This window comes from Hibiscus syriacus, unplaced genomic scaffold, assembly GCF_006381635.1.
Source record: "Hibiscus syriacus cultivar Baekdansim isolate YM2019G1 unplaced genomic scaffold, ASM638163v2 tig00110332_pilon, whole genome shotgun sequence".
Taxonomy (NCBI): domain Eukaryota; kingdom Viridiplantae; phylum Streptophyta; class Magnoliopsida; order Malvales; family Malvaceae; genus Hibiscus; species Hibiscus syriacus.
The window spans coordinates 896,566-924,454 of record NW_024062688.1 but is presented as its reverse complement, the minus strand read 5'-3'; the positions used below and the strand labels follow the sequence as shown (position 1 = coordinate 924,454).

The 27,889-nt window shown below is 36.7% G+C and overlaps 1 protein-coding gene across 1 annotated transcript; it reads left to right on the top strand.

The window, feature by feature from the left end:
* Positions 1–27,481, top strand: LOC120119356 (small subunit processome component 20 homolog). Its single transcript, XM_039139166.1, is given in 33 exon segments — positions 1–198; positions 295–417; positions 714–822; positions 825–870; positions 2,364–2,408; positions 4,240–4,318; positions 4,437–4,510; positions 5,080–5,186; positions 5,776–5,958; positions 7,287–7,490; positions 7,601–7,811; positions 7,899–7,973; positions 8,064–8,413; positions 8,592–8,784; positions 9,092–9,344; positions 9,431–9,770; positions 9,934–10,114; positions 10,209–10,349; positions 17,393–17,654; positions 17,789–17,993; positions 17,996–18,237; positions 18,493–18,956; positions 20,013–20,149; positions 20,228–20,409; positions 20,497–20,889; positions 21,300–21,425; positions 21,647–21,712; positions 21,797–23,616; positions 23,697–23,976; positions 24,721–24,954; positions 25,807–26,391; positions 26,949–27,081; positions 27,201–27,481. Coding segments are annotated over 33 exon segments (8,169 nt in total). The 5' UTR covers positions 1–129; the 3' UTR covers positions 27,458–27,481.
* Positions 27,482–27,889: the final 408 nt, after the last annotated feature.

Here is a 27,889-nt window from a genome sequence, read left to right as displayed (position 1 = left end):
ACCCTTGTAAAACCCCTGCAAAGAAAAGAAAGAAAGAAAGAAGAAAGATCATAAATTTCTCTGAAAATCCTTCAACTATTCGACTTAGAGGACAAAGAAACGAATACCCTTTTTGTCTTTGTATCTTCAATGGCAACACCGTCGCATGCTCAAGGTGTCAAGTCGCTCAATAAATCTCAGGGTCGTAGGCGCTTTGTTGTATGATGTTTCTCTCTTTCACTTTCCCTTCTTTTTTTCTTTACCTCAGTTTCTTTACGAACTCATACTTTGTTTCTTTCTCTTTGCTAATTGCAGTTCAAGACTTTCTCTCAGAGAATAGATGATATTGATATTAATGTATTTAGAAGCCTTGATAAAATCAAGTCAGAGCCCTCTGAAGGTTCATCTTTCCTTCGGGATTGCCTTATCGAGTGGAGGGTATGTGCTGAATTTCATCAACTCTTTTTTTTCTCTTTGATTTACCTTGTTAGAACCCAATTTTGTTTTACTTGGTTAATTTTATAACTGAATTCTTTTAGTTGTTTTTAATGGAGTCTTTACTGTTTTGCGAATGAGTTATGCCATTTGAAATTAGTAGTTTATCATTATAGAAACAGAGAAAACTTGGGGAGCCCTCTTGTGGGAGGCATAGCTAATTCGTAGGTCATGCAGGAATTTGTTACTGGATAAGATTTCATAGGTGTTCATATTTCGGGTTTTTATTTTTAATGCAGGAATTGAATACGGCGGAGGATTTCATTTCATTTTATGGGGAAACTATGCCATTTGTACAGATCTTACCCTTGGTACTCTTGCACAAGGAATTGATATTTACTAAACTTATATCCGGTTACAAATGAAAGCAAGACTATCTCTTGAGCCTATACTCAGGTGTGCAAATTTATGATGGATATAAGCTTGGATTCGTCTTTGTAATGTTTCCTTCAAATAGAATGACTGACAAATCACTTGTTTATTGGAAGAGATAAATAGTCCTAAAAGATTTTCTAGAATCAGACTAACCTCTCTAAATTTTGTTTAGTGCAACAATACTTTTACAGCATATTGATCTAACTTTTCAGAAAGAATTGCCTCAGTAGCGAGTTTGCCTCTATCATATCAGGCTGCTTTGCTGCTACGTTTAATTGATTCTGCTCAGTGATTTAATAACTACTTGAGTCTGATGTTGCTATGCTATTTTTAGTTGAGTTTGTCCCTTGGTGTGTCAAGTATTATTTAGGCGTGCCTGCACCATGCAATAAAAACATCAGACTTGTATGAGTGATTTTTTTTGATAAGGTGCACATCTTATGTGTCAAGTATTATTATTTAATTTCATGTATTGACCTGCTCTTTCAAAAAATAAAAAATCAACGAAAAGTTTATAGCATTTAGATAGGAAAAATAAAAATTCTAGAATGGTGTAGTTGGTTCATGGCATGCTTTTGTTTGTAGTGTTTTCTGTTCACATTGGTAGGGAGTAACGTTTTTACTGAGGAACCTGGTTAGATTATAGCCTGGATCACTTACTCAGGTTGTTTCCTTGAATGAGTTTTGTTGTTTTCATACTTTGGCTCCTGATGTTTTGGGATCTGACTTATTTGTGGTATCTTCAAATTCCATTTTTCCTCGGGATGTTCTGAATGGATTTTGGGTTGTGTTTGAGGATATCGACAAAGCACCACTGAATACATCTTATGTGCCTAAGCATGCTTTTCTATAAGGAGACAGACTCCGAAAAAACTGACTGACAGAAGTTCTTGTTAATTTCACTTATTTGTAGTTTTTTCATTAGTACTACATAAGGAAGGGATAACTCGAACTTCCCAATGTTTGAGTATTCAACAATAGAAATGGAAAGATAAGAAATTCATGCATATTGGCAGACAAAAAATTGCACAATCTTAGGATAAACTAGAACTCTCTATAGAGTCTAGTACCATAATTATGCATCTTTAGCTTATCACACACACACATAGATACAACTAAAAGTCTAAACACAGACACACACACATACCACGTCTTTAGAAAGATTAAGCAATCACTTTTTTTGTGCCACAGGCAACACAAGGATTCTAGCTCCTAGAGTACCTTACACCCTTGACAACATTGGACTTGTTGGTTGCCAACTTCATACATGGATACTCTATTTGGTTCCTAAAATGAGTCCTTAATAGTTTCACTTGGGATAAAATCTTTTTTCTATGATGTTAGAGCATACTTTGTTATAATATTGGTATCTATATTGTGGTTTATGTTTAAAGGAAAATTGTGTAGGATTCATGTTGTTGGTGCTGAGTATTAAAGTTTTGGTTTCATGTGCTCCACCCAGTGCTCACATTCTTTGCACTAGTTTGAGATAACAAAATTTTTAACTTGTGCAGATTGTTGGCAGCCTTCTCTAGGGATATTCTCGAAGATTTTCGTCCGTGAGTCTCTTCTTTCTTTCATCAAATGCATGCTTGCCCTCCTTTTGGTTGAACTTGCCATAGATGGCTGCATGATGCTTATTGTTGCTCTCATAGCTCATTTTATGGCTATGCTATAAGTACTGCACATATTTGGGTGGGCTTGATACAGTTGTGACTTGTGAGACATTAAATTGTGGTATCCTGTTTTATGCATTGTTGTTTCTGGATTAATAGTTTAATACATAGTTTAGTAAATCAAGTGGAACAACCACAATAAATAGAAGAGAAAAACATCTTCAAAACGTTCATTGTTATGGCAACATCTGGTCTATGATGGAGAGAGGAGATTTGTCTTGCCAAGGAACTTCATAAAGTGGAAAGGGAGCCCACTTTATTGACTGCCGGTGTTTACAACTTATGCTATAGTGGTGCATATTGGGGAGATGTAAACTTATGCAATGCAACACAAGGGCTATTATGAATGTCAGATGGTTGTTTTTTTAAGTCAATAGTTTGTTGCATGCACTGCTGGGGGTAATCTTGGATCTACTGTTAAATTTAAGATGGTTTACACTTTTTCCCCTCACATTATGTCACTTCAGGTTTTATTTGTTAAGGCGGGTCTGGTTCTTAAGGTTTCTTCTGTTGACTTTGTGAAAGGAGAAAATGCTGATAGCATAGAGTTTTTCATCTTTTCACTGAAACAGGTCTTTTTTTTTATATAGGAAATGGAAGTGTCATTAAAAAAACCCTTCATGCTTTTTAGAATACTATCAAGTATCTGAAAAGTAGTGGAAGGAGGAAAAGAGTACCTCGAATTTTATTACCATTCAAATAATTACAGGTGATCCATTACACCACCACCTATAGAGTTCCTTAGACAAATATTCCCACACCCTTAAAGGCCTTATAACATCTCCTAATGTTGCACATCCGCCTTAAGGACAAATTCTTCTACCCTATCCCTTGTTTTGTTAATTCATCTGCTTTGACATTTACACTCCTAACACAACGGAGTACTACTGCCCTATCCTTGATGATTGATACAATATCTTTTATCAACTCCGAGAAGGGAACTGGACACAAATTAGGATCTTTTAACCATTCTGCTGCTATCTTACTATCACTCTCCACTATCAACCTGTTCTTCTTGCTAATTTCCATATCCAGGAACATAGAGATGCCTTGTTTAATGGCTAGTAATTCTGCCAGGATAGGAGGACCTTACCCAACAGCCTTTGAGAACATTGCTAAGCAGAAACCACTCTGATCTCGAAACAATCCTCCTACCCCAGGAGTGTATAGTTGCTCCGTCAACATTAACCTTAATGAAACCAGGCGGTGGTGGCGACCATCTCTCTGATGTCGTAATTAGGCCCGTTGAAACTGTCGAATTATCGGCCAGAGAAAGGTCACTGAAACAGGTTATATTGACATATTTTAACTCATTAACCAAAGAATCTCAAATGGTCTATGTGGCAAAAACAATGTCTCTGGGTGGTTTCTTAATTTGAAGGAACTAGAAGGGGTGGAAGTGTAAACTGGCTTATACTTGTTATTTGTGTTTGCCACTTTGACTCCTAAAAGGTTAGCAATAGGAGCATTTTTTTGATGGCAACCTGTAATTCTCTAGGCTAGTTGTGTTTTGAATTCTATTTCAGTTCTCAACGTTGGGATCTTTTTAAATTTTGCTAGTCACTTTTGTACTGTTGGCGTTTAAGTTCACCATTTGTTATATTTTCTCTTTATTTAATTGCTTACTTTTGTTGCTTGTTATAGATTTCTTCTTCTTCTCTTCCTCCATCATTTTAGATGTGTATAGGTCTGACTTGCATATTTTATTGGTCAGTTTCCTGCCTAGGATTGCTGATTCCTTAGTATCTCTCCTCAAAAGTGGTGCAGATAAGGAGCCAGATATCGTTGAGCAGGTTTTGCTATTCTCTTCTGAGTTGTTCTTCGCGTGTTAGAATTGTTTTTCTTGTTTGATGTTGGCCTTAATCTTGTTAAATATTGATTGGCTCTTGCCTCCTCCTGCTTTTCATGCAGATTTTTACTTCATGGTCGTACATCATGATGTATTTGCAGAAGTATCTCGTAAGGGATGTCATACATGTTCTCAAGTGAGTGTTTTCTCTACTCTTGCTTTTACAAAGCATGTGGGATACATTGGTAGCTTATGTAGTTGGATGTTTATTTTCATTTTCAACTTTCTTTGGAAGCGAAAACATTTTTATTTTATATTCTTTCTGGTTGAGGAGAACAGAATGTTGAATTAAGGAATTTTTACAGTTGAACAGTTTTCTTAAAAATATGATTTCCTCCTTAACGGGGGAAAGAAACCATGTCTGGTTAATGGTAGGGCATAAAGATGGTTTAAGATGATTTTTTATGCTTCATCACAATACTGAGGTAAGTGTTTAAATTCTATGTAGATATTTATATTTTCACTATGCTGAAGCTGAACATTATCTTTTGAACTCTATATCTTTAATGCTGTATGTTTTTGATGTTGCTTGTTGCTTTCTATCTTGACAAGATACCTATTAGTTAAACTGTTTTTCAACGAATTTGACAAGAACACAATGGAAGGTTTTGTTTTCTGGGTTGAAGAGGCCAACTTTTAAATAATGAAAAGTTTGTAGCAAGTTATCTGTCTTATGTTCTTTGTTTATTGTTTATTGTTTTGAAGGGTTACTGCGAGGCTGCGATATTACCCAAGGGATTATGTCCAAGAATTTATGGCAGAGACTACATCATTCTTGCTGCGGAATGCGCCTGTTGAGCAACTTATAAAAGGTATCAGCTTCATGTGATTGAAATTTGAAAATTTGTTTCAGCTTACCTTTTTTTATGACCCTTAGAACATGTTTTTAATGTTGTTATTGTGTTTAATTTTCTTTTGGTAAGATTTTTTTCCAGTTGGGATTACATTCGCCTCTTCATTTTTGACAAAATTTCCTTAAATAATCCAAGGTTAACCAATTAATATTTCTAAGGTCTAGAGCTTTTTTGGACCTGTCCCCTTTTTTCCCTCATAAAAAAATCACAAAGATGACACCAAAATTCCTTTTTTATGTTGGAGTAGTTGATTATTGCATTTTGTGTTTTGGGCTTTTATGGTATATTGTTATGTATCATGATCATAGACATTCTTGATGCAATTTTCTTGCCAGGTACTCTGTGATCCTCCTCCTTTCCACTTAATTTGTTTTTTCTTGCATTTTGCATTTATATGATACAGAACCAAAGAATGAATCCCGTTGAACCAAGAAAGTGTTTATCACATGCGTTTGTTGTTTTATGATGTGGTTGTGTTGCTTTGTTGAATCAGATTTTGATTTTTCTATTTGATGTTGTGGCTTATTCTAATTTTAATTTAAAACAGGTATTAGGAAGACCATGTTTGAAGTTGTGAAGAAACCATTACCTATCCGAAAGTCTGGAGTTAGTGCTTTGTTATGCTACATTATGTTAGGAACCTCATCCAGGTTCCATTCTGGAGCAGAGAGAGTTTTGCGGTTATTGGTGGATAATTCAATATTTGCTATTGGTGATAAGTTCCCTGAAGGTATTTCATTTATTATTGATAATGCTTTTTTATAGTCTGCTGATGTGTGTGCAGATGAGTTTCTGATCATTTTTTCTCTCATGGTGTTAGGGCTTAATTTATCTGTGAAAAATTTGAAGATTGAACTTCTGTGCACGGCTTAAGCTTACATTAACAGATCCCCACACAACCCCAAAAAGCATAACCCACTGCATATATAAAAATGGTGCAGGGGGAGGGGGATACGTGGGACTAAAATAAGCATGACAACAACAAGAAAATCATCATTGCGCTTTTTTTTTTGGATAAAAGTTGGAGGTTTCATTAAAAGCCCCCTTCATAATTGTTCCTTTCCAAGAGATAAGGGACAACTAGCGGAAGGAGGAAAAGAGTACCTCATTTTATTGATATAGAATTCATACAACAATAAGCCTTCGCATTACAATAGATAAGACTAACCCCTCGAAAAGCAAAAGACATCCTCAATAAAACTACCCATTCAACCAACCCCTTCTTTAGCTAACTTATCAGCCTCCCAATCACAACCTCTAGGAATTAACTTTACTATCAATGCCCTAGACAATACAAAAAGCTCAATATCCTTAATTAGATTACTAAAATACATAGGTGCAGAAGATGGCGAATGTATCCAATCAACAGCTGTTTTTTTTTTGGATAGAAGTTGGAGGTCTCATTAAAAACCTCCTTCGTAATTGACCCTTTCGATCAACAGCTGTTTTTATTAGGCATTTTATCTGTAGATGAGATTTGAGCCCTGGACTTTTGTTTGCCTGACAATAATCATTGTAGTTATGATTTCCTTGGTGAATGTAGTTGTAGGAGAAACATGTTTACGCTAGATGGCTGCTCTGCCTTAGTGCCTCTTTCTCCAAGAGTTTATTTTCTACTTTGCATCAAATGGTGTCTTCCAGCTGTGTATCCTGTATCCCTTTTTGCAGACTAAGTAATGACAAGATATGAGCTTCAAAAGTTAAAGAGCAATGCTCTGTTTTCTTTGTTAGCTCACCCATCTATCCAACCTACATATATATGGTTGAATAAGTCTGGTATACTTATGTATTTCTTTGTGGTATGCATTAATGATTATGGTCAAGTTTCTTTGTCTTGTTGACTATTGTTATTTATATGCTGGTAGATCTTTTTAGGCTACAGATTTTGTTGACTTCATGCTATCTTGTTTGGGTTTTGATTGTTTGATCATAAGTCCCATATTTTAGCTTACCTTTGTAGTACTATGGCTTATCTTGTTTCTAGAAGCTATTGCTTATGACTGGTTTACCTTTTTATCTAGTTTTATTTGGTGCTTAGGGTGTGCTGTTCTCTTGCAGGTTCAGATGCTATTCTTGAAGTTGTGACTGTTACCTTTCAAAAATTACCTGAGGAGCTAGAACCTAAGGAGTTGGTTCTAATGTGGGAGTGCTTGTATCAAGAAATAAGCGAATCCCTAGCTAATGAATCTTTCTTGCATCTAAGCCGCGTTTTATCGGTGCTAATATCCTCTATTCAGGTTAACAGTGGGCGTGGTGTATCGGGTGAGTTGATAATGGTCTTCATATACTGGTTTCTTTTTTTTATATGTTTGGTGTTATTTTTGCCATTCTCTTACCATTTACCATTCAATTTTATTGTTAATGCGGTGCAGACTATCAACAGATGCTTGAAGTTGTAGAGTCCTTGGTGCTGAAAGTTGTACTTCCTTCTAGCAAAAGAAATGGTAGTTTGTCTGAAGTTGTTGATAAAGTTCTGCAACTAATGCTACACATTCTTGATGGACTCTATGGATCTAATAATTTGTCTACCATCTCGGGCTGTGTGTCACAGTGGGCTCCTGTATTTGAGTTAAGAAACTCAAGGTAGTGTCTTTTCCAGAATCAATCTGATATGCCCATCTTTTAGCTCAGTTCCTTCTATTTTCTTACATGCTGTTGTTTCAATTTCAGCTTGTTGACTTTTCTTAGAGAGCTACTGCAGAAGGACCAACACATTATATATATTTTCAGAGATTATGCTTTAAGGTAATATTGGCATCTAAGTTGCAATTTGAATCTTCCTTTACTCTTTCTGCTTTAGCTGCAGTTTTTGAAAACATTTTCGTGAATTTTCAGTGCTTTGAATGATCTGTTAGAATCTTCGGAAGAAGAAGTTATATGCCTGTTACTTCCTTTCTTTGAGAGACTGCAAATGCATCCTCAAAGCACTAAATTCTTTGATGAGATGTCCGGAGGGAAATCTTCGAAGATATGTGATTATATGAAAAGGGTCCTCAGTAACTGGATCAGGCTTATAAATGACATAGCAAATGGGAACTCATCAGCTGCTCAAATTGATGGCGCCAAGTTGGCTATCTTGTGGGGAATTATAAGCTGCTATCCATATATGTTTGATGTCCAAGCAAATGAGTGTGTGCTGATAGAATTGATAGATGCACTTCATCGGCTTCTAATGATTGTGGATGGTATGTAATCTTGCATTTCATCTTCCTTTTCCTGTGTGTACTCTGAAACATTGCTGTTTTTTGTTGCCTGGAATATACATATCTGAGTTGTTAAGGAAACACTTCTGTATTTTTATTATTCTTCAATCTGTATCTATATCTTATGCTGTTTTCCTTTGGTTTTCTCGTATTCTTTCAGAAAGTATTGCAGGTGTTTCCAAAAACAGTTTGGAGAGCCTAGTTGGTGCTGCTTTAGGTTCTCAGAACAAATGGCATAATGCAAAAGAGGTTGGATTTGGAGAAATGAGAAAAGTATTAGACCTTTCCAAGGCCTGCAAATCATCCTCACAAGTACTATCTGCTGTCGCTGATTACTTGGATAATGTGTACGGGTATGCTATCATTTCACTCCTCTCTCTCTCTCTCTACACACACATATATATGCACATTTCTCAACAAACCCAGGGTTGTGTATTGGTTTTTCACTCCAGTGGGGTCAAAGCCCATCTGGTGATTTCCTTCTTCCCAACTGGCATTGTAAAAATTTCCAAATGCAGACAGAACACATGAGCATATGTTCGTTCTGGTCTTGTTTGTTTTATTTGTAAAGAACACAGTTACACATGCTCTTTCTGATCATGTCAATCTATTGCACTTGTTGATCACTGGTTATGTCTGAAAACATCGTACAAATTATAGGCCCACATTGCAAGGAGATAGTTGCAAGGAAATATACCATCCCTTGCTTAAAGGGGAGAATATGATGGATGCAGTTGGCATTTTTGCTGATAATTTGTGCCACCAAGATAAAGGGATTCGTCTCCCTACTCTAAGAATTTTGTGCCACTACGAGCATCTCAGTTGCGGAACTTTTGCTAAAGATCAACCTGCTGTGAAGAAAACAAAAACAGAGGATTCTCAGGCTGGTATTGTTGGTACCGATGAAAGCAATGTATGTGCACTATGTTCTGCTGCATTTATTCTTTGGCATGTGCACTTACTGGATAACTTATATGAATATACTTCCTTTTCAAACAGGTTCTTCAGCTATTAATGTCTATCGAGGCTACTACTCTTTCAATTTCTACCAGCAGGAAAGTTACCTTATTGATTTCTAAAATACAAATGAGCCTCTCTGCTGGCAGGATACCTGAAACATATGTACCTCTTGTTTTGAACGGGATAATTGGCATCTTCTATAATCGTTTTAGCTATCTATGGGATGCAACTTCTGAGTGCCTTTCAGTTCTGATTAGCAAGCACACTGGACTTGTATGGGATAAGTTTATTTCTTATTTTGAGCGATGTCCGTCCATGGTACAGGCATCTGATGTTCAACTTGGCAGAAAAAATGCAAATTTATCTAATGCATCTAGTGGTATGTGAAGATTCGGTTATTAACTTGATTTCGATTTGTCGTTTGATTTCTCTTGTCAATGGTAAATTTTCATGATTGAAAGCATGGTACAGGACATGCCATTTGAAAATTTCTATCATTATTAATATGGATTTCTAATTTCCTTCCTGGTTTTGATGGTCAGATCTCGTAAGACAATTCGATTTGTTTGTGAATCCTTCATCTGATAACACGCCAGACACAGCAGTTTTGTCCTTGTTCCTCCAAACTTTGCAAAAGGTTTCTTCTGTCGCCGAGTCTCGGTCCCGTCAAATTATACCCCTGTTTTTAAGGTTTTTGGGCTACGATAGCGATAATCTTGTGAGGTAGTCACCTTCATTGATTTGTTTTTATTATTATGTAAAGCATCAGCACAAATCATCTTATAGGAGTTGGTTTTTTTTCTCTTTTGGATTGCAGCTCAGGTTCATTCAATTCTGACATTTATGAAGGGAAAGAATGGAAGGGTATCCTTAAAGAATGGCTAAGCTTGTTAAAAATGATGAGGAACCCCAGAGCATTCTATCGATGTCAGTTTCTAAAAGATGTTCTGCAATATAGGTCAGCACTTTATAGTGTCTCAGTTCTTGCTTCCTTTTTATTGTTTTAGTCGTCATCTCTGGTACGTGAACTTGATAGTTTAAGGCACCGTACTCATCTCAACATGACACGACAACACATATATGGGTGTTGAATGTGAATCCAAATCCTTGATCAACATCTGGACTTGGCTACTACTTCAGATGAGTCTATTCACAGATCAGAAAATATACTAATTAAGATTAGAGATTATTCTATTAGATTGTTGGCATAAAGGAGATTGCCTCTTGTAGACCTGCAGTTGGATGAAATCAACTTAGATCCAAAAAGATCCTAGCCACGAATTGAACATTAAATTACAGTTAACTGCTATTAAGAAAAAGAGACCGAGATGAAGTACTTGAAAGCATAGTGTATAAATGGAGAAAGAGATAAAATTTTCAAAGAGGAAAAACAGAGAAATAATGAAACAATAAAAGTAAAGAAAGAGATCTAGGAAGCTCGGACACAAAATATTGATATGCATGGGCGTGGCAACCTAATTTTTAAAATAAGGGTATGATAGGTCACAAGTCAACAATAAAAAAGTATTTATTTATTTTATATGCTACACATAAAAAATGTAAAATTTTCAATTTCCTTTATATAACATGCAAAGAGTTTTAAACTTATTTTAAAATTTAAAACTTGAACCTTAAAAACCTGTTTGAATCCATATTTGAGAGGAAGTAGAAACATGTATTTTTAATAAAAATATGGAAGGCCTCGTTAAAACCCCCTTCATAATCTTCAACCTACTTCTGTAGCTTGAAGGACATTGGAAGGAGGAAAAGAGTGCGTCAAATTTATTAATGAAATACTTATACAATACCAGCACAATACAACCAATACCCACACAATACATAACCCGACCAAAACATAAAACACCCAATACAACGACCACCATAAAAACAAAGACTAAACATAAATACCTTGTCCTATGGGATAATATCAACCAATTCCAGCCTCTGCCAACCATCCGCCTCCCAATTGGCAAATCTCAAAATATGCCTAACTACAACACCCTGTTCAACCACTATAGAAGCAATGTCTTTCACCAATGCCTCGAACAACGGAGTGCAGCGACCTGGATTCTTAATCCACACCAAAGCAGTAGAACAATCCGACTCTAAAATAAGCCTCCCCCTTGAAATGCAACCAAACTCCACAAATAAAAGCGACCCCATTTTAATTGCTAATAATTCAGCTAGGATGGGAGGCCAAGAACCAACGCTTTCTGAGAATGAACCAAACATCACAACATCACTATCCCTAAGCAAGCCGCCAATACCTCCTCTTGACCACCCTTTAACCATAGCACCGTCCAAATTTAGTTTGAAGAAGTCCAAGGGAGGAGGAACCCAACACTCCAAAGAGGAAATGTCCTTCTTACTCACTGTGAAATCAACTACTTTTGGATCGCCCACAAGATAATCGAAAGGAATAACCATATCAGGAAATCTAGCTATATACTAGGCTGCAATCCTATACCTTACCCAAAACAACAACAACGTTAAGTCCAACTTACCGTTTTCAAAAATAATTTCATTCCTATACTTTCAAACCGACCATATCACCGCCCTAGGAATGAAAGTCCAAATAGTGGATCGCGGAACTAAATCTGCCCAACTAGAGATCAAAATAGCCATACTCTCCGGAATAACAAAGGAAACATCCCAAAGATGAGGAATCTCGACCATAAGCCCTAAACCACCTCACAATGAACAAATAAGTGAGGAACAGGCTCCAAGAACTTGCCACACAACGGACACAGTGTTTCCTCGATCCCTGCGACACCACGCTTAACCAACTCTTCTTTCACCGCCACCCTTTGATGAACGACCTGCCAGACGAAAGTTTCTACTCGAGGTGGGGCTATCCCTAATCACACATATCTGTCCCAATGAACAATATTACTTGTCCTCTCAAAAAATTTTCTAATACACGACTTTGCTGAAAAACATCCCTCCCCATTCCCTGTCCACACCCAGTAGTCTTCTGACGAAACCGAGAAAAAGAAGTTATTGAACATAGAATTAAGCATAAGCCATTGATCTAGCTCCCAATCAACAAAATTCCTTCTCATTTGTAAACCCCACACCCATCCTGTCGGAGTATTCGCCCTGAATTCAGCTGCTTTGCCCTCTTTATTAATTGAGAGAGCGAATAATCTCGAAAACCTGACTTTTAATGGAATTGAATCCAACCAAAGGTCATGCCAAAACACCACAACTCACCATTACCGACTCTTAAACTCATATTCTCCCTAAGGCAGTCTCCAAAAACATCGCTTGAGTAAAACAAATTCATCACCCATTTCCAAATCCAAGAAGCACGAGCGAAAAACAAGTTATCAGCCCTACTTGCAAGAAGATCCAGACTATTGACACATCATACAACCCTTTTCCACCACTAATCTCTCTCACAAGCAAATTTCCACATCCATTTTCCCAAAAGAGCCCTATTCAGTAAGTCCAGGTTAGGAATACCCAAACGCCCAAATTCTTTGGCCTACACACTGAAGTCCAATTCACCCAATGGATATTTCTCTTATATATCGAACCCCCCAAAGAAAAGCTGCCATAATGGAGTTTAACTTGTTTAAAACACATGTTGGTAATCGAAAAATAGAAAGGAAGTAAATGGGAAGAGCAGACAACACTGATTTCACCAAAACCACTCTTCCTGCTAAGGATAAAGACGAAGCCTTCCAACCAGCCAGCTTTTTATGAAATCTTTGAACAATCAGCTCCCACATAGCTACCGAATTCCTCTTAGTCCCAAGAGGTAACCCTAGATACCGAATTCTGGAACACTGTTGATGCCCAAAATTCTGTTCTTTGTAAGATTTAACTGCATCCCGACCATCATTTCAAAAATTAATAGCACCCTTTTTACATTCTTCAGTTCTCGTAAAGAGGCATTACAGAAAATTATGAGATCGTTCGCAAATTGCGAATGCGACAAAATGAAGGAACGTTCTTGAGAACCTAACTCAAAACCTTTGAATAGCCCAACATTCACTGCTTTAGTAAGTAACAGATTTAACAACTCTCCAACCAAATTAAATAGTAAAGGGATAATGAGCAACCCTAACAAAAGAAGCAAGGGAGGAAGTAGGTTTGGCTTTGTACGTTTCACCAGATTGGAGGACGCAAGGAAGGCTATCAACTGTGTTGACAGATCTAGGATTCGCGGTAATGAAGTTAGAGTTTTTTTGGCCAGATTTCAACCCCGGGAAGCTTTTTGGAGAAAGAAGTTTTCGGGTTTAAAACCAGCCGAGATCAAGAGTAAAAGGGAGGATGTTGGGCATTTAGAGGCTCCCATTGTGGGTTCTGTTGACGAGGACAAACTGCTAACTTGCAGAGGCAGCTTGGTAGGGTGGTGCAGAAATTTTTTAAAGATGAATGAGTTGGCTGCCATAATGCATAAGGAAGGCATTTTAGGCCCGAAAATCATGAGGCTAAGCGGGTTAGCAGTTCTAATCATTTTTGAAGATGATGAGAGTAGGTATTTCATGCTGAATAATCAGATGGGGGCATTGAATAAATGTTTTGGCAAAGTAGAAGTATGGTCGGAAAACTTTCATTGCAGCAGCCGTCGGGCGTGGCTTTCGTGCAAAGGGATCCCACCGTTTTTGTGGAATCCCTCCACCTTCAGAAGCATTGCAGACAAATGGGGAGAACTTATCTCCATTGACGAAGGATCTGTGAATCCAGGTTCTTTTGAAAGGGCTTTGTTTCAAATTATTACAAACCGTCAAACACGTGTGGAAGAATCCGCTGTTTTGAAAGCCGGGGACTTGTTATTTACAGTTTGTATTTCTGAGTTTGAGCCTTGTTTCAATCCCGATTCAGTCTGGGCAGACTCGTTCTTGATGGATGAGGCAGTAGCCTCCCCGTTATCTTTGGTGGAGGAGCTCGTCGGTGTCTCGCCAGTTAATTCTACCGTGGTGGAGGTATGTCTTGAGGGAGCTGGCAGAAACGAGGACTCTTCGGTGGAGAAGATTTCTGAGCGTTGTTCTGTGGATGAAGAAAGTCTATTATGTTATATGGGGGAAAGAGTTAGTGGCTGCTTCTCGTCGGGTGGGGAAGTAGTGGAAAGGAACATAGGGGAGGATTTTATTATGGGCTTAAGGAATTATGCTGCTGGTGTGGGGATTATTCCTTATTCCATCGGAATTCGAGGATGTGGTGGAGCACGAGAATGTGCTGGATCAAGGGGCTAGAGAGTCAGTTTTTGAAAGCAGCGAAAGTTGTATGTCTGCACGTGATAGAGAGAGAATATTGGATTTTTTTTATTCATCCAACTTGGATGGTCGGTTAAAGGCAAAGGTGATGGAAAACGTGATTAACATTATTAAGAGGCGTGCTATTAGTAGTTCCAAGGGTGTGGAGGCCCATCAGGATGGGGATGCCCAACAGGTTGGGGCGGTGGTTGACAGGCTGGATGGCAGAGATATATCGGGGTTAGCAGAGAAAGTTTCGGGTCCCCAATTAATGGCCTGATACAGCCAAATCAAGCAGCAGTAGAAGGTTCAATGTGTGGGAGATTTGAATGTTCTGGGAGCCAGATTATGATTCCATTTTTCCAGCTTTGGAGCCAGAGTCTATAGTTTGGTTTTCTGCCCTCTTCCTGTGGATGGAAGCTCCTGGATGTCTGTGTTTTATTTTGGATACTATGGTTTGAGTCAGCTGTCATTTTTTTCTCTCTTTTTTAGGTGTTCTGTTTTCTGGTGCTCTCAGAGTCAAGAGTTAGACTTTTAGTTGGGTTAGTCCTTTAGAGGCTGTTGTGGTTGATATTAGGTTGAGCTACTGTTGCTGCTATGGGGGTGTTTTTTGGTTGTTTTATGGTGTTTTGTTTTATGTACGGGGTCGATATCTGGATGTATTTTGGTGTTCTTATGTTCAATGAAATCCTAAGGCACTCTTTTCCTCCTTCCGCTGATTAAGGAGCTTCTCTTTAAGTCTCTATAATCAAGAGGAAGGTTTTTAATGAGGCCTTCAATTCCTATAAAAAAAACATGTTATAGAAAGAGATGAAAAGTTTTACAAAGGTATAAAAAGTGAAAGATCAAATAAAATAACCAATTCATGGATACAATTACAAGCAGGGTTTTAAATAGCGTTCGTCGTCACGTTTTCAGTCGCTTCACGTTTATCGCTCTTGTGGACATAACGGATGCGATTGTGTTCACCGCGGGTATCGCGGTTGTGATTTTTTTAAAAATTTTGAACAACTTATCTTAAAATATAATAAAAATAATTTTAATTATAAGGAATAATTTTTAAAGATTTTTAAAATGATTAAATCAAATAGAATTAAAATAAAAGTGTAAAATTTAAATATTTGAAATTTTGATTACTAAAATTAGGACTAAATTAAATGAAAATTAAACTTTACTATCTAAATTAAGAATTAAATTAAAGAATAAAAAAGAATTAAGAATTAAATTCTAAAATGCTAACTCATAAATCTTAAATAAAATATATGACAATATTAGAAGTTTAGATTCTTTAGAACCTATCTTGTAAAACAAATTTTCTTCATTGGTGCATGAAATAATTTTACCTGTTTTTTTAATATAAGTAATTGACCGACCCTTGTTTCCATTTCTCTCAACTTATCTTCTTCACTAGGTCACTTCAGTTCTTCGTTTCTTTCTTCCCATCCCCATTCCCCAGTTCAATCTTCTTTGTTTCATTCCCACCCATTTCACTCTTCTTCAACCTTCACTGAATGGAAGATTGCATATTCGAAACCCCAAATCCCCGAGTGAAGATTGCATCTTCAATCTTCCTAAGCTAAGCGGGAAATACAACTTTTACAGTTTTACCTTCTTAAATGGAAGCTAGAAGCTTGATCTACTCCTTCACCGGCGGCGGAACTCGACGGACAGAAAACTTCCTACTGACTGGGCTTTGTTTTTTTGGCTCTTCCCCTTCCCGATTGGTTTTTGGTAATATGTGTGGGTAATGGTATTTGATTCTACCGTTCACTAAATAGTTTTTGTCTATATTCCATTCATTTTGATTTTTTGTTTTTGTATACGGTTGGTTGAATGCTTGATTGCAGAGGGAATGTTTAATTTTGTTTTTGTCTTGGAATCACGGGTGAATAACGGTCGTTGCGTCCCGTTATCGGCGTAATTGTCCGTTTCCCGTTATATCGCGGACGCAATTGACCGAAATTGGTGTGAATCGGTGACCCACTGCAAAAACCATGAAAAGCGGTTTCAGACGGTGGCGCGACCGTAATATAACAGCCGCTATAGCGTTTTCGGAACGCTATTTGATACCCTGATTACAAGTGCATGACTCCTTGATCTATGTTTTGGGGTTTTACTTTTTCTTTTGTCTTTTGGGACAAAAATAAATGACTTCTATGTGTCCCTAAAAGCCCAATTACTATTTTTTCATGGCCCAATTATTTAAGAGCTCCATCTTTCAGCTTCAATGCTGAGTTAATTTGCTTGGAGAAAACTTTTGATACAGGCTTGGGATTGAGGTCCAAATTCCATTCCAATTATCTTAGCTTAGCCGGAATTCAGTTTCAACTAATACATTGTTTACAGTACATTATTGTATTAATATACTCCTGTGACATGTGCTGAAATCAAGAGAATAGATCGCGAGAGAAGAGAAAAATAATGGAGTTATTGCAAGAACAAAATCTGATAATTGAATTAGGAGATTACAAGAGTTTAAGTAAATTGAGTCGCCTACTTTTAATAGGACTTTTCTAATAAATATAAACTTCTATCTAGATTATAAATACTCCTAACGTCTTTCTTTTCATAAAAGACTTCTAAACAAATTATATTACTACTACTACACGAATATTTCTTACATGTTGAAGTAACGTCCCCTCATGCCCTTTTCACGTACGCTTTTTAGATGATGACCCATATCAAACACCCGAACCCAAGTCATTGCCACGAGTTATCAGAAGTCAGAACTTAAAATCTAAACTTGAACGTAGCATTCTTTTAGGATGGGCTTAATGGATTTTATTTGTCTTTTCAGGCTTCTAGATGATAATGATGCTGAAATACAGGCAAGGGTTCTTGATTGCCTTTTATTGTGGAAAGACAACTTCCTACTTCCGTATGACCAGCATCTGAAAAATCTAATCAATTCAAAGTATCTGAGAGAAGAACTTACAACATGGAGTTTGTCTAAAGAAGATGGTCTAATTGAGGAAAGTCATAGGGTTCATTTGGTGCCTTTAGTTGTTCGCCTCCTGATCCCAAAAATCAGAAACTTGAAAACGCTTGCGTCACGAAAGGTATGCCCATAATTTAAATCTTGCTTCTTCTCCAATCCTTTCAGCCAATGAGGATTTTATGTTCTATCAATATTTCATTATCATTTTTCATTCTTATCACCTTGACTGTTAATGGTATGACATAATTTTGACAGAATGCAAGTGTACATCTTCGAAAGGCGGTTCTAGGTTTCATAGCTCAACTGGATTCTGATGAGCTCCATCTTTTCTTTGCATTGTTATTGAAGCCCTTGCAAATTATACCAAATGAAGATGATTATGCTTCTAATCTGTATTCAAACTCTTTCCATGAGTTTCACTCCCTAAAATTTCTGACATATTTCACTGTGGAAAATATAACATCCTTTCATGGAAGAAAAGATACGGTTTTCTGCATGTAATTGCAGATGTTATTGGTGTTTTTGATGAATTCCGGGTTAGACCTTTTCTTGATCTATTGATGGGATGTGTTGTTCGTGTATTAGCAAGCTGCAGTTCGAATATTGACACTGCCAGGGTTGCTGAATCCTCTCCAGTAAGTGATCATCCCGGTTTTGAGATGATATCTGATGACAAGGACAGTGCAGAGGCAAACTATGCGAAGGTAATATTTCTGGCTGCATTGAGAGAAAAAACTCTTTTTCTCAGATTTGATCAATAGATGTTTCTCTTTTCAGATATTTTTTAAGCTCTTTGAATTTCAAATAAGTTAAAAAAGCATTTGTCGTTGAACTCTAGAATTCTGATAAGGATGCAACAGTATCTTGCATCATTTTCTTTTCACCTCCTTTTCTTTCTAACAAACATTTTAAAATAAACTGATTCTTTATTGATGACAGTAATTATTTCCTTTTCTCAGACTGGGATGGGCATCAAGCAATTCAAGGATTTGAGGTCTCTCTGTCTAAGAATTGTTTCTCTTGTTCTCAATAAATACGACGACCATGATTTTGGTACTGAATTTTGGGACCTATTTTTTACATCCTTGAAACCCTTAATTTATGCTTTCAAGCAGGAGGGTTCTAGTAGTGAAAAACCAAGTTCCTTGTTCTCTTGCTTTTTGGCTATGAGTCGGAGCCTGCAGCTCGTGTCCCTGCTCTGTATGGAAAGGAATCTTGTTCCTGATATATTTTCAATTCTAGCTGTTCCAACTGCTTCAGAAGCTATTGTATCCTGTGTTCTGAAGTTTATTTCAAACCTGCTTGATCTTGATTGTGAGTTGGATGACAAAAACAGTCCTATGAAAAGTTTGATATGCCCAAACCTAGAAGCACTTGTCTTCAGCTTGCATCACCTGTTTCAGAGCGATAAAACACCCAAAAGGTATGAGTGATTACCTTACCTGTAAATACACGTGGAAAATTTTGCTTATATCTGAAGACTGTAGAATCATAAGATAATATACACGATGGACCAGTGGCCATATCATGTGAATATTCGATGTATATGTGTTTATAATTTGAACCAACTGCTTTAATCAAATGTGAGGTTAATAATTACTTTGTAAATGTCCTTTTGGTTTTAATTTTTCCTTTGCTTTCTATTCTGCTTCACCAAATTATTGATTCGTTTCCATACTGGTGTTCATCAATCTGCTGCTACTGTAGAAATAAGTACTTTCCTTCTAATCATCAATGAAATCTTCGAAGTGTTGGTGATTTGCACATACTGTTTCCAGTTCTTGGTTTTGCCTTCAAGTAAATTGCTGTTCACTTGGTGTATATTGATTATAGAGATACATAGTCAGATATTTTGAGGGGATGACATTCAAAAGAAAAATAAAGACAACTGGTTATTACAGACAAAGGGGGAGGGGAGGTGGAAGGGGGGGATTAGAGAATTTCCAAATACAGTAAATGTCAGACCTGTTCCACTTAAGACCTGCCAGAGGACCAATGAGAAACATGGGGTGGCCTCTCTTATTCTTGGTGTGAAACAAAAAACTAGTTCCAAGTTTCAACACTCAAGTTTAAAATTTATGAACCCTTTTACCCCTAAAATTGAAGTTCAAGTCCATAAGAGTCATATATAGGGTGTGTAGATATTGAGTATAACAGCAAATGTCAGTTAAAATGTTAATTGAGACAACTATCTTTTATCTTCTTTCCTTTAGACCTTTATGACTATTGGTAGCGAAAATCTCTTTATGTTGTAACTAATGTGTTCTTTTCTAAGTTTAAGATTTAGTTCTATAACAGATGCTATGAAAAACTTGTTCTCTCTTTTTTCTTTTCGCATTATATGATTCTGTTGTGACTCTTTTCATTCTGAATTCCCCCTTTATGGTGTCTGCGTTGATTATTCATAAACACTTGAGTTTGATTTTGAGTTTTAAGTTATTAGGGACTGGAAATGCTAATCACTGGATTTTTGTCGCAGAAAATTGGTCAGATGTCCTGGGGAAACAGAAATTAGAATCTTCAAATTGCTATCGAAATACATAAGAGATCCATTGCTGGCAAAGAAATTTGTCGATGTCTTGCTCCCTTTCTTATCAAAAAGAGTTCAAGATTCTGGTAAGAATCTTATAGAATTAGTATTGATACAATTTATTCTTTTCATTTGTTGTGTTTATGTATGTTTTGGTGCTGCAGATACCTGTCTTGAGGCCATACAAGTTATTCAACACATCATTCCTGTTCTAGGGAATGAGAGAACTACTGACATACTTAATGCAGTTGCTCCACTTCTTATTTCTTCTAAATTGGATATTCGAGTGTTTATTTGCGATCTTCTTGAAGCACTTGCTAGAACTGATTCTTCTGTACTTGTGGTGGTAATATTTGCCTCTTTCTATTTTTCATAATGGAGTTTCTTTGTTTCGCAAGTATCCTAAGTTTTAACACTGGTGATTGGAGTGCAGGCTGGATATATCAGACATTTAAATGCAACCTCAGTTTTTGAGTTGGATGAGCTTGATTATGATGCCATTGGCAAGGCATATGAAGGAATTGGAATTGGATTCTTCAGTGCTATGCCCGTGGAGCATGTCTTACTTGTTTTGTCACAAAGTGTATATGATATGTCATCAGACGAATTAATTTTAAGGCATCATGCTTATAGGTTGTTGCTTACTTTTCTTGATTTTTCTGCCCAAGTTCTTGACCAAGAGGTTGTAGATCACCGTGGAACTGCTGATCAGATGATGACAGATGATGAAGGTTGTTGGACGCAAGCATGTGTTCAGCGTATCATAAACAAGTTTCTTTTGAAGCATATGGGGGATGCAATCAGTTGTGGAATTTCTGTGAGAAAGGTATCAAGCCTTTTCTCTGTCCTCTTGGAAACATAGATGATATTTTACCTACCACCCAATCTTACTCACATACTCCAACTATACACATGTAATGATGTGCACAAGCAATTCTCTGTTATACCACCATTGTAACACACTACATATTATTTATCCATTTGTACCCCAGTGGGGAGCCTGGTGTTGAGGTGCCTCCCTCTGTGGATTCTAATGGACCCGCATTCTATTTTACTTTGTACATGTATTTTACTCTGGATTTGGGGTCCATTTTTGGTTGCAAAGCTGCAGTGTATTGAGAAATATGCTAAAATATGTTGCAATAAAGTTTTATAAAACAAATAAAAAAATTATGCTGCATCTATGTGGTATTCATAATATTCAGGAGATTTTCTAATGGATGATATTGGTTTCAGGAATGGATTGATTTACTGCGAGAAATGGTGATAAAGCTTCCGCAGTTAGAGAATCTTAATCTGTTCAGAGCTCTATGCTCTGAAGATGCTGATCAAGATTTTTTCAACAATATCATTCATCTACAGGTTTGTTTGCTTCTTTGTTCGCTTATGATTGTTCTGATAACTGCCTCTTGCAAGTTCATTTATTTTTTCTCCTGAATTGGACCTTAAACTCTTCACATGATTTCTTCATTTGTTCTGCTTTTACATTAACAAAATCTAATTTGCTTTAGCTATAAACATAAATGGAGCCTCAATAGCACTTATGAATATTTTCTCAATTTCAATTTCTTTTTTGGGTGCAGAAACATAAGAGAGCAAAGGCTTTGTCTCGCTTTGCAGAAGTTATCAGTAAAAGCTATATATCTATGGTAACTATGTTTGACTGTTGTTTTCTGGTGGTGGAAAGTTTTTTGATCAGCACTGAAGTTTTATATGCTGATTTTCACTTGCAGGATATCATGAATAAAGTGTTTATTCCACTATTTTTCAACATGTTGTTTGATCTACAACATGGGAAGGATGAACATGTTAGAACTGCATGCATGCAAGCACTTGCTTCAGTTTCGGCTAAGATGGAATGGAAATCATACCATGGGTTACTGATTCGCTGCTTTAGTGAAATGAAGAAGCATCCAGACAAGCAGAAAGTTCTCTTACGGTTAATTTGCTCTATCTTGGACAAATTTGATTATTCAAGATTTTGTTCTGGTCAAGGGGCAATAGATTCCTCGGGGAACATTTCGGGTTCTGAAGCCAATAGTATTACTTCTCCGGCAATGCAGAACAGTGGTAGTTCTATTATGGTTGCTGATATACAGGCTTCTCTTCAAAAATCTATTCTGCCAAAGATACAGAAGTTATTGAGTTCTGATTCTGATAATGTCAATGTTAATATCAACCTTGCTGCACTGAAACTTCTAAAGCTTCTTCCAGGAGATGTAATGGAGTCTCAGCTATCTAGCATCATTCATCGCATTTCAAACTTTCTAAAGAACCGTCTAGAAAGTATTCGTGATGAAGCTAGATCTGCATTGGCTGAATGTCTAAAGGTTCTTGGACTTGAATATCTTCAGTTTATAATCCGAGTTTTGAGAGCGACATTGAAACGCGGATTTGAGATGCACGTACTGGGATATACACTTAATTTTCTTTTATCAAAGACCCTTTCAACTTCTGATGATGGGAGTTTGGATTATTGCTTAGAAGATCTCCTCAGCGTGGCTGAAAATGATATTCTTGGAGATGTTGCTGAGGAGAAAGAGGTGGACAAGATTGCTTCGAAAATGAAAGAAACAAGGAAGTGCAAGTCTTTTGAAACCTTGAAACTGATTGCTCAAAGCGTAACTTTCAAAATCCATGCATTGAAGCTTCTTTCTCCAGTTACAACTCACTTGCAAAAGCATCTGACTCCAAAAGTGAAATCAAAATTGGAGAATATGTTGAAGCACATAGCGGAGGGAATTGATTGCAATCCATCAGTAAATCAGACTGATCTCTTTGTCTTTGTATATGGCCTCATTGCAGATGCAACCAATGAAGAAAATGGGTTCAGTGCGAGTTTGACTAGTGAAGAAGCAAATAAACATGGAAAGGTTGTCAGAGAGAAAATTGTTTCTCTAGCTGAGGCGTTTAGAACTAAGTCTGCATGTTCTCACCTTATTGCTGCGTTTGCACTGGGAGTTTTACAAAATAGAATTAAGAGCATGAAATTGGACAGAAATGATGAGCAACTGTTATCAATGTTGGATCCATTTGTCAAATTGCTTGGCAACTGTTTGAGTTCCAAATATGAAGATATTTTATCTTCATGCCTTAGATGTCTTACTCCATTGGTGAGGCTACCTCTTCCATCTCTTGAATCCCAGGCTGATAAATTGAAGGTGACACTGTTGGGTATTGCACAAGGTTCTGTAAGCCCCGGAAATCCTCTTATGGAGTCATGTCTAAAATTGTTAACTGTTCTTTTGCGAAGCACCAAAATCACATTATCCACGGATCAGTTACATATGTTAGTGCAGTTTCCAGTGTTTGTGGATCTTGAAAGGAATCCATCCTTCATTGCCTTATCACTTCTAAAGGCAATTGTTAACCGCAAGCTAGTGGTTCATGAGATCTATGATATTGTAGTTCAAGTTGCAGAATTGATGGTAACTAGTCAGGTAGAACCAATTCGCAAAAAATGCAGTCAGATTTTGTTGCAGTTCTTACTTGATTATCATCTTTCAGAGAAGCGCTTACAACAACATTTAGATTTTCTGCTAGCAAATCTAAGGCATGTATTAAAGTATTTGAAGTATTTTTTTTGGGTTATTTAATTATGGATGTCCTACAACAAATGTGCTTTTCTTGCAGGTATCAGCATCCAACTGGGAGAGAATCTGTGCTAGAAATGCTCCATGCAATCTTGATAAAATTTCCGAAAGGCATTGTTGATGAGCAGTCACAGACCATATTTGTCCACCTTGTGGTTTCCTTGGCTAATGATCAAGATAACAAAGTCCGCTCTATGACTGGTGCTGTTATAAAGCTCCTTATTGGTCGTATAAGCCAACATTCACTGAATTCCATTCTTGAGTACAGTATGTCCTGGTATTTGGGCGAGAAGCAGCAACTATGGAGTGCAGGTGCACAGGTATTACTCTGTAATGGTGTCTGTCTGATTTATGTTTTAGAATGTCTCCTACAAGCTTGGAGTTTCAGAACTATATAAAATACAAGAAATGATTAGGGTCTAGTGGGGAAATTTCTTGAAAAGCAAGTATGACATTCTTAACAGTGAATACTGTCTGTTCGTGTTATGTGACGTTTTCCGTATTTGTTGCTGTGGTTACATATTCATTTCTTTGATCTTCTGTATAAAGAACCCTTAAATATTTTTGTCTTCCCATTTTGCATGGTTACAATAGATTGACTACAGTTATAGACTTTGCTATTTCTTCTTATGACACAAAACCTTTAAATATAGTAATGGTTTTATTTCTGCTGTTATGCTCATTGTCTGCAGAACCTTTCCAACTCCTGATACCGGTTTCAGGGTATAGAGTTAGAATTCTTTTCTCTTCTAAAGTCTCTTATTCTAATTATAAGCAAAAAAAGAATGCGGTTGGAGTTTAGAATACTAATGTTTAAAATATTAATAAATTAATTTTCTAAACAAAGGGGGCATGTAGGATGTTCAAAGCCTCTTATGGAGTTCGAAAGCTCCACAGGAGATGTTGAGAGTAATAATCCTATTATGAAATGAATTTGTTGATAGATATACTGCTCTGCAAAGTATCTGCAGTTGACATTATCAAGTTTACTAGTATTATTATATAAGTTTGTGTCCCACATTTCTCGTATTCCCTTCATGATGATATTTGATTTCTCTGTGTAGGTATTAGGATTAGTGATTGAGGTCATGAAGAAAAATTTTCAAAAGCATATAAGTAGAATATTGCCAGTGACTAAAAGAATTTTGCACTCTGCTATTGATGCTTTCACCAACACAGAGATGGATCTTTCTGATGAAACTACTATTCCTTTCTGGAAAGCGGCATACTATTCAATAGTTATGTTGGAGAAGATGCTACATCAGTTCCGTGATTTAAGCTTTGAAAGAGATCTTGAGGTTTGGCCTGTCTGTCTTGTTCTTGGTTAAAATGTTATTTAGACTGTCATTTTAGTCCTTGTTGGATTCGTCACCATTCTGTATAACGATTGCTTCGACTCTTCTTTTTTTCTTGAAATATCCATGTCTGATACGGGGATGGAGTAGGACCCTTCAAATACATGGAAAAACCTTAAAATTGAACATATTCATGTCGAACACATAACTCATACCTGAGTCCAACTAATATTAGCTCTATAAAACTCAGGTCCGTCCATTATGAATATCTAGTAGTAACCCCTATATATGTTAGGAGACAGGGTCACTGACTATTTCTAATTTATCACCAATATGATCCTCCCAAGTATCTGTCAAATGCATGGAAAAACTTTAAACAAAAACAACATATTTGGGTTGAACACATATCGACATCTGGCACTTAAATCCAATTCTAAGTGACATGGTTACACGCCTTTCTGTCACATGTATGTGTATTCATTTATTTTCTTTAGAAACCTAAGTGACGCTTCAATAAAAAAATTATGAAGAGGTACCAAACACTACAGTAATTGGACGTATGATACTAATCTGCAGTTTCTCCATATTCGTAATTTTCTATGTTGCTTTGACATTTTTCTTGAAGTAATTGGATCATTGTTTGACTCACTGCGGGTATGGAAAAGCATGTTTGATTCATATGAGTGCTTTTCATGAGATGTTTTGTTTAGACAACTGTCAACAGAAACGAAGATGGTAGAAATTGTACGTCAAACAATAATATGCCCATTTTTATCTTAATGGCAGAACATGCTGTACCCTTTTATGAAGTCCATGTAATTGAACTCATATTGACCCTTACTCTACTGTTTTCAGGAGATTTGGGAAATGCTCTGCGAGTTGCTTTTGCATCCGCATGCATGGTTACGCAATGTAACAAATCGCTTAATTGCCTTCTATTTTACTTGTGCAAATGAGTTGAGACGAGGAAGCCTTGAGAAGTCACATGGAGCATTATTTCTTATGACGCCAAGTAGACTTTTTATGATTGCTGCTTCTCTTTGCTGCCAACTGAAAGCACCTATTGATGATTACGAGGCTGCAACGAAGGATGTAAAGCTTGGTGCTAAGAAAGAAATCGAGAAAAACAGTTATCCCCGGAGCAGCCTGATTATAAAAAATCTTGTGTTTTCAATTTGTGGTCTGAACTCCTTGATGAAAGAGTGGGCCGGTGTGCACCTAACGAAGTTCTGGTCTACCCTTGAACAGCATGAGCAGGAGCGGTTTCTTAAAGCCTTTCGGTTGCTTAATTCAAAGAAAGCAACCCGTATACTTTTGTCCGTTACTGATGCCACAGATGATCAAAATGATTCTGACCATTCCGAGGGCCTTCGATATATGCTCGTCTCTAATATGCTTATGGAGCTTGGCAAGCTAGCTTTTCAAATGGAGGCTATTCAGGTTGGTCCAATTATTGGTTTTTATTTTAGTTCTTGGAAAACATTAAACTGAACCCTTTTTCAACCCAACTCTACTTGCTGTTATGGCTGAGCCAAAAACTGAGAACCGAACTTAAAATTGATTTGGTTCTGGTCCAGATATTATAATAAATGAAAAGAAATAAGGATCTTATGAAAAAATAAATAAAGAAAAGATTTTGTTTCAGTTTTCGGTTCATAAGGTAAAGAAGTGTGATTATTCAAACTAAACTGACTGCAGTTTATATTTAATTTTTTATCAGGTTTTTCATTTTTATAATATAAAAAGGAAAAAAACTATTCAAAAGACCTGTGAATAGATTTTTTGAGAACCGATTAACCAAACCTCTCCGAGCTGAAGGAATTTGGTTCAGTTATCCGCGGCATTCATTTCGGGTTTTTAGAAAACCAGAGCGTTGCTTATCAGTTGTATTTTTTTTTTTCAAAATCAAACCCAACTGTTATAATACTTGTTAGCTTGTTGGTTCCATGTCTGTTATTGAAGCCATTGTACTGATATCTTTAAAATGCTGTATGCAGATGAGGATAGTCTTCAATAGTTTCCAGAAAATTTTACCAGAAATCGGTCAGGATGATTCTCGACATTATGCGTCTCTGATGATTTTTCCTTTATATAAAGTCTGTGAAGGGTTTGCTGGAAAAATTATCATCGGTGAGTTCAGACATTTCCATACTAGAATTATTCCATATAACTTTTGGGCAGTCTGGTTTTGATTGAAATGTTCACACTTCATCAAAATCCGACCTTTCTTTATTTTCGTTGTGTGACAGATGATCTTAAGCAATTAGCACAAGAGGTTTTGGGGAGTATTCGAAAGAGTATAGGCAGCCAAGAATTCGGACATGTTTACAATGAGATGAAGAAGAAACTAAAATCGAAGAGAGATAAGAGAAAACGGGAGGAGAAGCAGATGGCGGTTATCAACCCGACCCGCAATGCTAAGAGGAAGCTGCGGATCGCAGCCAAGAATCGTGCTAACAAGAAGAGGAGGATAATGGCAATGAAAATGGAAAGATGGATGCGGTAAAATCCCATCCTTTTTCTCTCCATTAGGCAATTTTGCTGTATAGTAACATGACTATCAAGTTTGAAATTCCTTTTCTATGCGTTTTTTACCGAGAAAATGTCACCCGTTGAGGAATCTGCTTTTACTTGTTACAGTTTGGTATATTTTTTATTCTCTCCACATTTAAATGGAAATTAGGTCACTTCATCTTTAACGATACACGTAATCTTTGGTTTAATATTTAACCAAATAATTGAAGTATGGAGATCACGTTAACCAGGATACATGAAATTGATTAAAATATAAAATTAAAAATAAGGATAAAGCATATAAAAGATCACTAAAATTTGTCGAAATGATTTTTGGGTATTCAACTTTTGATTCAGTTGTAAAATGGTTATACTGTCCTTTTAAAGATGATGATGTGGCATTAAGATAATGGGTAATATCTAA